The 13,823-nt window shown below is 33.9% G+C and overlaps 1 protein-coding gene across 2 annotated transcripts in view; it reads right to left on the bottom strand.

Annotated features, from left to right (window-relative positions):
* Positions 1-13,608, bottom strand: part of LOC118183995 (BTB/POZ domain-containing protein KCTD3) — a 213,992-nt gene extending 200,384 nt beyond the window's left edge. Inside the window, exon 1 of one of the 2 annotated variants that reach the window (XM_085809348.1) lies at positions 13,395-13,608. In XM_085809348.1, coding sequence (XP_085665474.1) covers positions 13,395-13,450 — 56 coding nt within the window. In that variant the 5' untranslated portion in view covers positions 13,451-13,608. The remainder of the gene's footprint in view (positions 1-13,394) is intronic. The other variant, XM_085809349.1, reaches the window with a different exon arrangement.
* Positions 13,609-13,823: the final 215 nt, after the last annotated feature.

Here is a 13,823-nt window from a genome sequence, read left to right as displayed (position 1 = left end):
GGAATTGCTGACAAAACTGTTATAAATTGGAATAATTACATGCAGGAGATATGTGCCCTTGAAATGGATGAAAAAGAAAGCAAATAGCAAATAGAAATAGCCAAAAGATTTCCGCCGAAAAAATAATTCTGCAACTTATTCAAATTCGAAACAGGAAGGGTTTAATTGCTATTTTATATTTTAAAACAAAATAATATAAAAAAACTGTATTAAAAATTATCTGTAATTAATAAATGTACATTTTCTTTCTATTCATACTTTTTTACTCAAACTTACAAATCGTGCCAACCTGGTTGCGATAATACACAAGTACCGTATACCTTATAAAGGATAATGAAATTTAATTATAGGAAAGTAATAGCAGTCTTAAAGACAAAACTTTACTATATGACAAAGACTTAAAACAGTTTTACAGCAAACATCAGATATAAGAATGATTAAAAATTACAAGTTTTATATATAAAATTTCATATCACTAAAACTGAATATCTGAACTGCACTACAAATAATAATTTTACAACTCGGAATTCTATTTCCCATTATTATACAGTCAAAAGTCGTTAATTCGGACACCCATAATCCGGACCTCAAAGCTAAAATCTTTCTGCTCATGCGCCGCATTTAACACATTAGGCGTTTAACACGTGCGCGCAAGACATTTACGATTGCGCATATGCATCTGCGCAAGTGCAGAATACGTTTTCGCGTGCACGTTTAATGTATAACGGACGGTATAAGCTAAAATTATCTAATTATCTATTTCAGTTAATGTTGATGATTGCGTTGTTCCTTAATCTTCGAATTGGATCCGGCTTATTATTTTTTGCAGACTGTAAGAGCAATTTTATAAAAGTAAGTTTGAACTTTTGATTATGTCAAATAGAATTTCCGATGCTGGAGCTCCCAAAGGATCTAGAAAATGAAAGTATGTTTCGATGTCCATCAAATAAAACACGAATTGCTACAAAAAATGGATAAAGGTATATCCTTTGTTTATCTAACCGTTCCGAAATCTGTTTATCAATTTCACGCTGCTCTGAACGGGGGGGGGGGACGTCGCGGCGCGCAATGAACTGGAAGTTGATCTGTCAGCACTATCCTTATCTTCAGGGCAGATGTTTTTCTTTTATTTGGCTTATAACTCCTTACTAAATGTAGTTTTTCATCTCGATGTATTCCGTCTTTGATATGATTTAAATCAAATTCCTCGTCATTATAAATATCACGAATACAAATCAAATAGTTTTCTGGTTGCAATTTTCTAATTTCGGCTATGCGTAAGGTATGCTTTACGCATGTGCGCGTTGAAAGAAATGTTTAATAAAGTAAACAAATAAATATTGAGTTTCTTTTTTTGTAAATTTTGATACCCTTTACTTCATAATTGCTCATTACTTTATAAATTACGGTTTCATATTTTTAATTTTATAATTTCTGCATGCCATCTTACCAGATTTAAATTGATGATCTATAATCCGGAATCGCTGAAGTCCTGACGAGTCCCGATTAAAGAATTTTGACTGTATTTTAACCAGTTAGTACAGTTGTAGCAGTAGCAGCTATCATGCTAACAAACTGATGTTTGAGTTCTAGCAAAGACAAGGATGATTTAACTGTCATGATCACACACAGTGCACTGACATAATCATGAAACTGCTATGAAAATATAGAAAAAAGAAAACATAAACTACACCGATTCATGGCAACCCCTTATTGATGAAACCATATTTTACCAAATGTAAAAGAGTGTAAAAAAGTTTATACTGAGATATTCACTATTTATTTTCAGGTTCTATTATCTGAATACAGCAAAGAACAAAAGGGCATCTGCCTAGGAAAAAGATTTCTCTTTGACTCACTCATACTCATGCTAAATATTGGAAAAGACATGAAAAACACCCGTGCATCCAGTTCATTCACCTAGGTTGTACTACTACTATTCAGCAGTCTTAACTACTTGGCCATTAGTTCTGCCCTCTTTATTTTCAGAACTTATGTTTGATATAAAGAAATCACCAGAAATATAAGCACCCAGAAGTCTTTACTTTCTAAAACTTTACAAATTGTCAGTTGTAAATATGTACTATCTTTGAGCAGTTTTGGTTTTATTACAGAACTATTAAAGTACAGATACTCATTTCAAGCAAAAAAGCAACTTATTACGGTTTTATTTAATAAAAACCTCTCAATACTGCTGTACAATAATGTTTAATGAATGATTGATTCACATGCATTATCCACTACCAGAACTTCTGTTTGTAGCAAATGGTAACTAGTAGAACACAGTAAATGCTAATAAATGTCTGCCTTACTATGCATCTATGTCTACAGCATTTCCAGCATCCTTTAAGAGTGTGTTCAGCCTTATTCTATTAGCTTCAGCACGTTTTTAATTTTTCATTTTCTTTATGGCTCACTAGAAGTTGTCGGTTTCTTTCCAGAATTGTAGAATATTGCCAAAAAGTTAATGTTTCAATTCCCGACGAATAGAAATTGTATATCATTATATAAAACATGCTTTGAAAATGCAAAAATTAAAAGTGTAGACAGATAGCAAAAATGACAGCAGGAAACTCTTTACAAGCAAGAAAAACCACTGACGACATAAAATTAAGCAACAAAAAGAAATTGGCAGAAGGCTCTCTCTCTCTTTTAGTTTAAAGAGCCACTGGTGTTTTATGCATAGAGTTACTAATGGATGTGTGAGAATGTTATAGAACAAATAAACCAAACAGAAGCTTTTACACACATATTTTATTTTTTTATTTATTACACGTAGTCCTTCAAAATGACCCTATATATAACTGGTTTGATAATATCAGAAATAAGACACATAATTTAAAACAAAACATTTCCCTTTATTTTTCCCAAGTTTAGATTTTTTTTTTTTTTTTTATCTTCATAATTCAGAAATAAAGCTTTCATTCAATAAATCATATGATGCACTGTCAGATCTCTAAATTTTGATAGTGGTAATTTTGTGGTTAATCTTTGGATTATGGTAACTTGGCGATTTTTTGGCGATTAACCCTGCTACAGCAACCTACTAGTTTTTGTTTGGACGCCATTTTGTTTTCAAGAAGTAAAGGCTTCCCCCCCCCAACAATCTGCTAGCCGAATTACGTTTATGCTAGAACTTTTATGGGACAAAAGGGCTTAATCATGACAAAATTTAGGTGCGAAATTGGGAGAAAGTGCAGAATCGCAAACTGCTTGCCGCGTTTTTAAGAATAGCACATACACGGTATCCATGTACACCATGTACGACCTATTTTCACTTAAAAAAACTTCCCAGAATTGCACAAAAATGGCACTGCACACACTCTTGACTTTATCCATGTACACTGCTAAAGTCCTAGCTAGTAACCTTTATCGCCTTACCAAAATGTCGCCAAACTCCCAGTTACCATATTCCAAAGATTAGCCAGATTATGTATTTTTTGTTTGTCTATATTGTAGAATTTGGTGCTCCTTCGACTTTTTAAGTGAATATATATTGATGTGTATATGGACAAAGTAAAGGGAGTGCGCAATGCAAGCTTGTGCAATTCTGGGATTTTTTTAAGTGAAAATTGGTTGATGTGTACATGGATAAAGTTAAAAGAGTGCGCAATGCTATTTTTGTGCAATTCGGGGATTTTTTTTAAGTGAAAATAGGTTGACGTGTACATGGATAAAGTCAAAGGTGTGCGCAATGCCATTTTTGTGCAATTCGGGGATTTTTTTTTTTTTAAGTGAAAATAAGTCGATGTGTACATGGATACCCAGTTTGTGCAATTGTTTGTCTTGGTATTTTGCCTTTGTGTAGCGGCGATTTTTGTTCGCAAGCCAAAATAATGACTCAAAGAATTGCACAAAATCGGTATGCATGTACCGCCAAAAAACGCCAATGGGTACCCTAAACTATACTTTTACCGCTAGGACTTTAGCAGTGTACATGAATAAAGTCAAGAGTGTGTGCAATGCCATTTTTGTGCAATTCTGGGATGTTTTTTTAAGTGAAAATAGGTCAACGTGTACATGACGACTGTGTATGTGCAATTCTTAAAAACACAGCAAGCAGCTACAGCAGGGTTGGTCGCCAAATTTTCGCCAAGTTACCATAATTTGAAGATTAACCGAAACAATATAAATGAACAAGATGTATTATATATAAGCTTAAAGAATTAACTAAAATTCTTCCCCAGGCCCTGTAAATTTACTTTTGTTTTATAAATACGTTTTCAGTACAAAAAAACCCTAAAACAGGGTTCGTACACATTTTTTCACAAGGAAATTAAGTACTTTTAAGGACCATTAATGAAAAAAATTAAGGACCTATGAGCAAATGGGAACTGAATAAATTCAATTGATGATATTATCTACCGTATTTTTTGCCGTATAAGATGCACCGGCATATAAGACGCACCCAATTTTAAAGGAGGCAAATCTAGAAAAAAAAGATTATGAACCAAATTCTGTAGTAAAATATTTTATATCAACTGTATAAAGTTAACAGCAGTTTAAGAAAAATTTTATGTCAACCATGTAACATACTAAGAGCTATCTTTACTCTCATAAACAGTCAGCAAACAGTGAAAGTAACAAAAATAAGGCTGTCATGTTTTTATTCTAACCCCAAGAATTCCTCTTCTTCGCTGCTATCAGAAATGAGGAAGGACAGATCTACACAGTCATTGTCATCACTCTCTTCCTCACTGGTGTCAAATAAGACGTCGTCTTCTGTTCCATCCAAGGCATTACTAATGCCACACTTCTTGAATGATTTTACAACAATGTTTTTCTTTACGGAGTCCCATGACCTTTCAACCCATTCACACACTTGTGTGATAGTATTCCTTTGGCATTTTTTGTGCAATTCTGGTTTTCGTGCACATAGAAAGGCCAGGTCTCTTCATAAATCTATAGCACCACGATGGTGATCCGGTGAAATGCTTGCGTGGACCAACTGCAAAGTGGTTATCCAACTTTTGGAGCTGATCCTCCTGTTTCCTCCACTCTCTTATCATTTTCTCAGTTGGAGGTGGCCCAAAGTGTCTCTCCGTTGCTCTGTTTCCATGCTCCTTAGCAAATTTTATTACTTCAAGCTTGAAAGCAACTTTATATGCCAGTCTCTTCTGCTTCGACATCTTGATGGGGTGGTATGAAATATGATATATTTCATTCAGATATACCATACTACATATATCACAGCTCACAGCTATCCGCGCCTCCACTTGCTCCTGCACTGCGATTGGCTGAGCGAAGAGACGCGTGCCTTCACCCGCTCCCGCACTGGCTTACGAGACTCTAAAAAGTACACAAAGCCAGCGCAGGAGCGAGCGAAGGCACGCGCCTCTTCGCTCAGCCAATTGCAGCGCGAGGCAGAGACCGTCCAAATACAGTGCGAGGCTTCCTGGTCTCACACGGCGCCAAGAGGTGGAAGGGAACGGAGTGGCCGAGTATTCCTGTGGTAAGGTATGTATGCAGAGGTGGAGGGGCAGCGGAGGGCCATGGTGGGCTTTTGTATTTGCCGTATAAGACGCAGGCACTTTCTCCCCCTGATTTTGGGGAGAAAAAGTGCGTCTTATACGGCGAAAAATACGGTATGCCTGAATTTCCCTTTTGTAATACAACCTAAAACTAAAATAAATCCCTAAGTATTAGGGCGAGTCAAATGAAAGTGAGCCAATGCGAACATATGACAAACAGAGTACTTTATTTAAAGGTAGTCTCCATGAACATTGAGACATTTATCCCATTGACAAATGAGCCGCGTGATCCCCATCTCATAAAACTCCTTGGGCTGTAGATTCAAAAAGTCTGTAACTGACTCCTTCACGGCGGCGTCCGACACGAATCTGGTACCCTTGAGATGTTTTTTCAGTTTCCCGAAAATAAGAAAGTCGCATGGCGACAAATCTGGGCTGTATGGAGGATGTTGCAGCGTGTCCCACTTGAACTTTGCCAGTTGTGTCTTAACCACATCAGCGACGTGGGGACGAGCTTTGTCATGTAGCAAGATCACACCATTCGTCAATCTTCCAGGTCGTTTGTTCTTGATTGCGACACGCAGCCGATCCAGCATTGCACAATATCGCGAACTACTGATGGTCTCTCCACGTTTAGCAAATTCAATCAGTAATGGCCCCTGACGATTGAAAAAAAAAGTCAATAGCACCTTTCCCGAGGAAATGACAGCCTTTGCTTTCTTCAGGGGTGGTGAATTCAAATGTTTCCACTGTAAGCTTTGCCGACGTGTTTCAGGTTCGTAGTGGTGGCACCATGATTCGTCTCCGGTCACAATTGCAGACAAGAAGTCGTCACCCTCATTGTGATACCGGATGAGATGAGTCAAAGCAGCGCCGAACCTCTCCGTCTTCTGGCGGTCGTTCAAAATCTTGGGCATCCATTGAGCACACAAAAGCCGATAACCGAGATGATCATGAATTATGGTGTGAACCGAACCGTGACTGATGTTCACACGCTCTGCCAGTTCATCGATGCTTATCCTCCGTTCTTGTCTAATCAGCTCATCAACCTGTGCAATTGTGTCGGGGGTGATTGCAAGGTGGCTTTGGCCCGGTCTTGGATCGTCTTTGCAACTTTCACATCCTTCTCTGAACCGTTTGCCCCAATGCTTCACAGTAGCCAATGCGATGCAATGTTCACCGTACACAGCAGTCATACGGCGACTAATTTCATGTTGGGAAACACCTTCAGCTGTCAAAAAGCTGACCACACCATGCTGTTCCTCTTTTGGAGCGTCCATTATGTCACGCTACCGTCTTCAACCCAGTGTAAGAGCGCCTTAACTTTAACCTCACACTTTCGTAAATGAAGGCTGTCTCTGTGCTACGCGCACGCGCCGCAGATGATGGACCGAACCATTCTTGCTGAGGAGGGGTTGGCTCACTTTCATTTGACTTGCCCTTATAGTATGCATTATTACTAAACATGAATTAATTAACATAATTGTTAAAAAGTTTGAGAATAAAATAAACTTTGCAATTTATCAAGTAGCATTAAATATTTTACACTTGTAATTGTTGGTCATATTTGAAAGTAGATAAGTGACATTTACATTTTACTAAAAGTTAGCTTTATGTTGATTTTTTTTATGCCTCATTTTGTCACATACTTGGTCAGTCTAGAGGTTTAGTAAATAAGCAGGTAAATTTTATGTCAAACTGCATAGGTTAAAGTGAGAAATAATATCATAATCAGCATGATTCATAACAAAAGACTGAATGTTGTCACCGCTGCTGCTTGTCTAGAGAGAGACCTGCTGATTAGAACAAACCTGAAAGGCCTGATGTAGGCAAAGTTGGCAAGTGTTGAAAGTTAGTCAGGTTCTGTTTGATGCAGTTATTGTCGTAGCTTCGTGTACAGTTCCAGGGGTTGTAACTTAGTTAATATACTTTAAGGTTCCAATAAGCCATTAAAGCACCAGAAGTAATAATGTGTTTTGTATTATTTTAAGTCTAAGTAGATGCATAGAATATGTTTTATTTGAATTTTTACATTTTTATGTGCTAGCAAGCCGGCATCTATCATCAAACTATCGCTTCAAGAATCATCATCGTTTCGTCCAAGCACTTGGTGGCAGTTATTGGACCGGTTTCTCTCTTTTTTGCTGCTGGGAGTTCAAGGGTGAAGGACGGGCTTCGGCCTGTCTCTTCACCTACAGCCTCGTGTCATGATGCACGTTTAACTTTCCTGAAAAGTCCGATAACTGTAGTTTTTTTTATTGAATGTATTCATTCTATATGCAGTTGCTGAAAATTCATCCTGGGTGGAATGATGTTTTTAAACAAGAATCATAAACGATCTCATGGTGCAATTTAAGACTCATCCATTGTCTATCGCCACGTGGTGATTTGTTCCAAATTAATTCACTGGTGGAAGCTTCAAAATCAAAAGAAATTTCAAGATAAGTATATTCCTGGTCTACGTATATCTTCGATTCCAGATATTTCGTGATCTATTGAAAGTGATGCAAATGGATAGTGCTCTGTAGTGTATCGATAAACGAATGGACGCTCTGTATTTATAGTAGGACTATAGTTATGATCTGATTATTTAATTTTCTTGTTTTATTCGTGTGAGCTCAGCAATAAAATTTTTGATAGGAAAGATAGATAGAGTGAATTATAGATGAATAACTTGTATTTTCTTCTTCAACTATCACAACGTCTGGGGTAAGTAATTTATTTTGCTATCCTCTGTAGGTCACACATTTTTATCCCTATCATTCGGGTTATTGCGGAAACAACGTGATGTACTCTTAATCACTGTTATAATTTCATCGCTGATAAAATTGATATTCAGAAATTTGGTTATCACTTATACACCTGTATAATTATATTAAATATTTCTCATAGTCTACAGAAATTAACACAATTTTATTACATAAGAAATTAAATATATAAGTATTTCTACTACATACAAATATTTTCACTACATATAGCTCTTCTTAATATTATTTTTACTACATTTTATATTTTATCTTGCGACCACAGTGAGTATTAATGAAAGGCAATAACTCACTTTAATATGTAGAGATAATTTTTAAGGGTACGCAACTAGTTATAAATAATTAAATTACGTAGTTTGATAACCTTAGTCATTATGGATTTACATGACCACTATTAAATTTTATTTTTTAACAATATTTGTTAAAAAAAGCCCTATTAAAATTAAAATCTAATAAAATTTCAGTTTAAAGTATATGTAATTTATGACACAGATTCTTAAACGATATTAAGATAATTACACATTAAAAGCTACAGAACATTTACGTTTTGTAATAACAAGTCAACAAAATATTTATCAGTCATTTTTATTTGAACCTTCCCAGACATTTTGGCTAGTTTATATCGATTTCTTTCTCTTTAAGCATCTTTTCTAACAATTCGAGATTTGTCTCAATATGCAAATCAATGCTCTCGCTAGTTTCTGCGTCTTTATCTCCTAACTTGTCAACCTCTCCACAATGGTGCCTATGAGGGTTTAATTGATCTGGTAAAAGTTAAATAGTCCTAAACTCCCAACAGGCATGAAGCATATTATCGCTCTGTCTGAAAAAATTTAACTAATACCAGATAAAGGTTTAAATAAGCCTCTTATTTAAAAAGAGCTTAGAACATAAAGGCATGTTCTGATGCTAACAAAATCAATTACAGCTCATGGTGACGTAATTAAACAAGAACAGTCAAATTCAAACTAATAATGTGGACTAGTGATCAAAGATTATACTATTTAATTTAATCTGGCTCAATAACTCTATCATATGAGGAAATAGAAATGGGTAATTATAGTAAAGGTTGAAATCATAAACAATTGGGTAATTTACATAATAATAACTGCACATATCTTTGAAGAATAATTTCCTTTGTGTATTCAGTTTCTTTCTTCAACATGTTTTCTTTTCATTTTAGAATTTTTCGATTTAATTAAGGATTTCTGTTATTCTAAAAAGCACTAAATGCAATTAGAATGTACAGAAAAAGTGGCTAATTTTATTTCTTTAGTAATAGGAACATTCAGAAGAAATATGAAATATATATAGTAAAGTTCAGTTAGAGCTGATGTGGCAGAAGTTCTAGAATTTAGTGACACACCGAACAACAAAATCTAGAAATGGCAAAACTTATTTATTTAATTAGAATTTAGAGCAAGCATTGGAAACAGAATTTAGAAAGGCACTAGGCAGTAAAATTTAGGATCCACAGAGATTGCATCAGGTGGGAAAATGCCTAGTGTGTGTATGATGCATTAAGAAATATTAGATGAATCTTTTAAATTGCAAGTTTTCAATTTCTTTGTTAGTAAAAAAATCCCTTTCTATAATGCCTGCCCATGTGATAAGATCAGAAGCATTTTTGATATTTTCCATGCTTCTGTGTAGTGAAAAGTAGAGAAAATAAAGAGAAGATAAACATGTTAAGATTCTAGTATCAGAAGTAATACATTCAAATATGTTTTCATTGTTCTTCCAGACGTTCTCCAAAAATTAAGAAATTCATTGTAAACTTTCTGTAAAACACATCCATTACGTGTTGATACCATGGAGACATTTTTCATTTTGTCATATATTTCTCGAATCTTCTAGAATCGTGGGTCTATAAATCTTGCCTTCAAATCCTTCTTTCTAAACTTTCCAAGCTGCAATGTCTAAAATCCTAAAGAAAATTATCCCTACAAATTCTGTAACAGCAAAAAGCCAGAAATATTTTGGGAAACAATAGGAGGGAAAAAGTATAAAATAATTTGGTTGATCTTTACAATATGGTAACTGGTAGTTTGGCGACATTTTGGAGGCGATAAAGGTTACTACCTGGGACTTTGGTAATAATGTGAGCAGTACTCAGTTCCGATTACGCATTATTTTGTGTGAGGCAAATGAGAGATCATGGGATATGTCATGTGATATTAATGGACGAATTACGGTTCTTTAATCGGAAAAGGGGGGAAATCGGGAAAAAATCTGGAAGTTTTGTATTTGGCTTTATTCTGTGTTGTGTGAAACAGTGTTCGTGAATTTTTGGATCCCATGGCCGTAACTAAAGTGAATTCGAAATGGGTATTTATGTATGTATTAATTTAATGTATGTGCTCATTTATATTTTAAGTAGTGTTTTTGAATTTAATTATATTTTAATTAAATGATAGTTATTTTGTGAATTTTATGTTTGTAGGAATTTGGTATACGTTTTAGTTGAAGTAAACGTGCATGGAAATAATTTAAATATCTGACACTAAGTATTTGTAATAGTTGCGGTATAAATTCGTTGGTGATGTGTATAATGTAATAGATGATTTAGAGGTAAAAGTTTTTGGATATTTTATTTATTTTATATGTGGAAATGTTCATATTTGGAAAGGGTAAATACTTTTTCGGGATCAGGTAATTTCATATATGTTCTTTTTACCGGGTTTAAAGATTGAGAAAATTGTCATGTATTTTCGTGAAATTTTTCTAATTTATGAGAAAAAAGCAGTGTACATGGATATAGTGAAGAGTGTGCGCAATGTCATTTTTGTGCAATTCTGGGATGTTTTTTTAAGTAAAAATAAGTCGACGTGTACATGGTTTAGTGATATTTTAATTAAATGATAGTTATTTTGTGAATTTTATGTTTGTAGGAATTTGGTACACGTTTAAGTTGAAGTAAACGTGCATGGAAATAATTTAAATTTTTGATACTAAGTATTTGTAATGCTTGCGGTATGAATTCGTTGGTGACGTGTATAATGTAATAGATGATTTAGAGGTTTTTGGATATTTTATTTATTTTATATGTGGAAATGTTCATATTTGGAAAGGGTAAATACTTTTTCGCGATCAGGTAATTTCATATATGTTCTTTTTACCGGGTTTAAAGATTGAGAAAATTGTCATGTATTTTCGTGAAATTTTTCTAATTTATGAGAAAAAAGCAGTGTACATGGATATAGTGAAGAGTGTGAGCAATGCCATTTTTGTGCAATTCTGGAATGTTTTTCTAAGTAAAAATAAGTCGGCGTGTACATGGTTTATGTGTATGTGTTATTTTGAAAAACGCGTAAGGAGTATGGTATTGTGCACTTTTTCCCAATTTTGCAGTGAATATTTGTCATGATTAAGCAGTTTTGTTAGATAAAATTTCTAGCATAAGTGTAATTCGGCTAGTAGATTGTTAGAAGAAGTGTTCAGTAGATAAAAAGAAAAGAAACATGTCTTTACTTCATGAAGACAAAATGGCGGCGGGAAGAAAAAATAGAGGGTTGCTGTAGGAGAGTTGGTCGCCAAATTTTCGCCAAAAAAACGCCAAGTTACCATAATGTAAATATCAACCAATAAATTTATAGAGAAAACTGATGTACATTCTGAGAATTTTGAATATTCTGAGACAATTACATGGGAAAAACTCTTACTATCAAAAAATTAAAAACAAGACATTTTTAATTAATTACATAGCTAATTTTGCTTTTACTAAGAGCTCTTTCGTAAATTGTGCTTTATAGCATTATAAATTGTTTATTTTTCAGATTAAAAATATTGTATAATAAGTTGTCAAAATGAAACTTTATAATATTACAGCGAAAAATAAAAATGTTTCATTTTAATGTTATTTTTTAAATATAATTTCAATATATTACCATTATTTTAATGAAATTTATTAATGTTACGATGTTTTATAAAAAAAATCATCGAAAAATTCTCAGATCTCGGAATTAAAAAGTTTCTATAGAAACTAATCTTAAAATCGCCAAAATGTTGAAAAGTCGCCAAATTTAGAACCGTTTAATAAAAGAATTCCCATCCCCAAAAGCGAAAAGTTGTTTAAGAGCTCCTTACTAGAAAAAATGAATTTCGAAATGATTATGTTTCACTTCTTGCTTAGACACTCGAGTATCCCATCATTTATACTAGAAATAGAAACAAATTATAACTCATGAACCCATTCAAAAGATAACCATATACACGGCAGTGAATCGCCTAAAATATTCCTTAAAATGCTAATTCACACTCAAGATGACAGTTGTAAAAACAGACAGAAATTTCAGATGATTAAAATTAAGGACCTTCTGCAAATTTTGGCCAAAATTAAGGACTTTTAAGGACCAAAAATCGATTCCAAAAAATCTAAGGTCTTTTAAGGATCGTACGAACCCTGTAAAACTTCAGCAAGAATCTATGATACATATGAAATCAAAACTCATCCAAGAACAGATATCTATCTCTCTTTATGATTAAAGACCCCGGATATATTATTATGCAATAGAAATTATCAGATATGCAATGAAAATGAAACTCTGAATCATTGAGAATACACATAATAAAGGCGAGTGGTAAGAAGTTTTTCATTCTTCTTACTATTTTTCTTTATTGTGACTTTCACAAAACAATCAAAGCAGTTCCAGTACAAGTGGATGATTTTCATGACTTAGTTTTGAATCGTCTTTTGCTCCACTTTTGATTAAATTTGATTTCATGACATATGGCATACTTATCACCAAATATCAACCAATTCAAAATCCATTAATATACGCAATGAAGTAAAACAAATTCACACACAAATACAATCAAAATGCCTTCAAAAATGCCTCCACACAAATGAGCTACAAAATATATGAGAAAATATTGTTCCTGGAGATTACAGGCGTGAAAAGAAATGTTACTTTTTATACGCAGCAGTAAATTAAAAATTTACCTAAGCTGTTACCCATTCATACATTCATGAATTAATTTATTTACTTCATGTGAGGAAGTTGAATTGCACCTCCAATGTTAATTTTCATTGTCACACACACACAAAAAAAAAAAATCATGTTTATGAAATAATTAACGAAAGTAATTCTTTCCCTTACACTAATAGATTTTTGTGACACAATCATACACGAAGGTTTATACAGATTCTAATACTTACCTAGTTCCTCCAACATTTAATCGTATAACATCGCTAGGAAGCATATAATGACACATTGCACGCGGTTCTTACATAATACCTTAAATAGGCGTATTACTATTGTTAACAGTATAAAAGTACTATATACACCTTTAAATTATATATTTACATGTAACAAGTACAAATAAAAAAGGGGGCAAAGAGCCATATCCCGAACGCCCGTCATTAAGTCCTTCTGCCCGCCAGATGAAAGAAAATATTAGCATTGTTCATGAAAGCCAGAAAACGTTTTGCAATCTCGCTGTTGAATTCAATTTTATGGTTTAAGTGCGAAGAACATGATATTTAATAAGTAAAGGTAACACACAAAACGTTAAAAAAAACTCTTTTTGGGTGTAATATAAAAATTTGAGCGCTTTCAGATTTAAAATTTTTTTTTTCAGTTTTTTG

This window comes from Stegodyphus dumicola, chromosome X2 (assembly GCF_044657685.1).
Source record: "Stegodyphus dumicola isolate Sdum_Otavi_A_Nest chromosome X2, ASM4465768v1".
Classification (NCBI taxonomy): domain Eukaryota; kingdom Metazoa; phylum Arthropoda; class Arachnida; order Araneae; family Eresidae; genus Stegodyphus; species Stegodyphus dumicola.
This window is presented reverse-complemented; position numbering and strand designations above follow the sequence as displayed.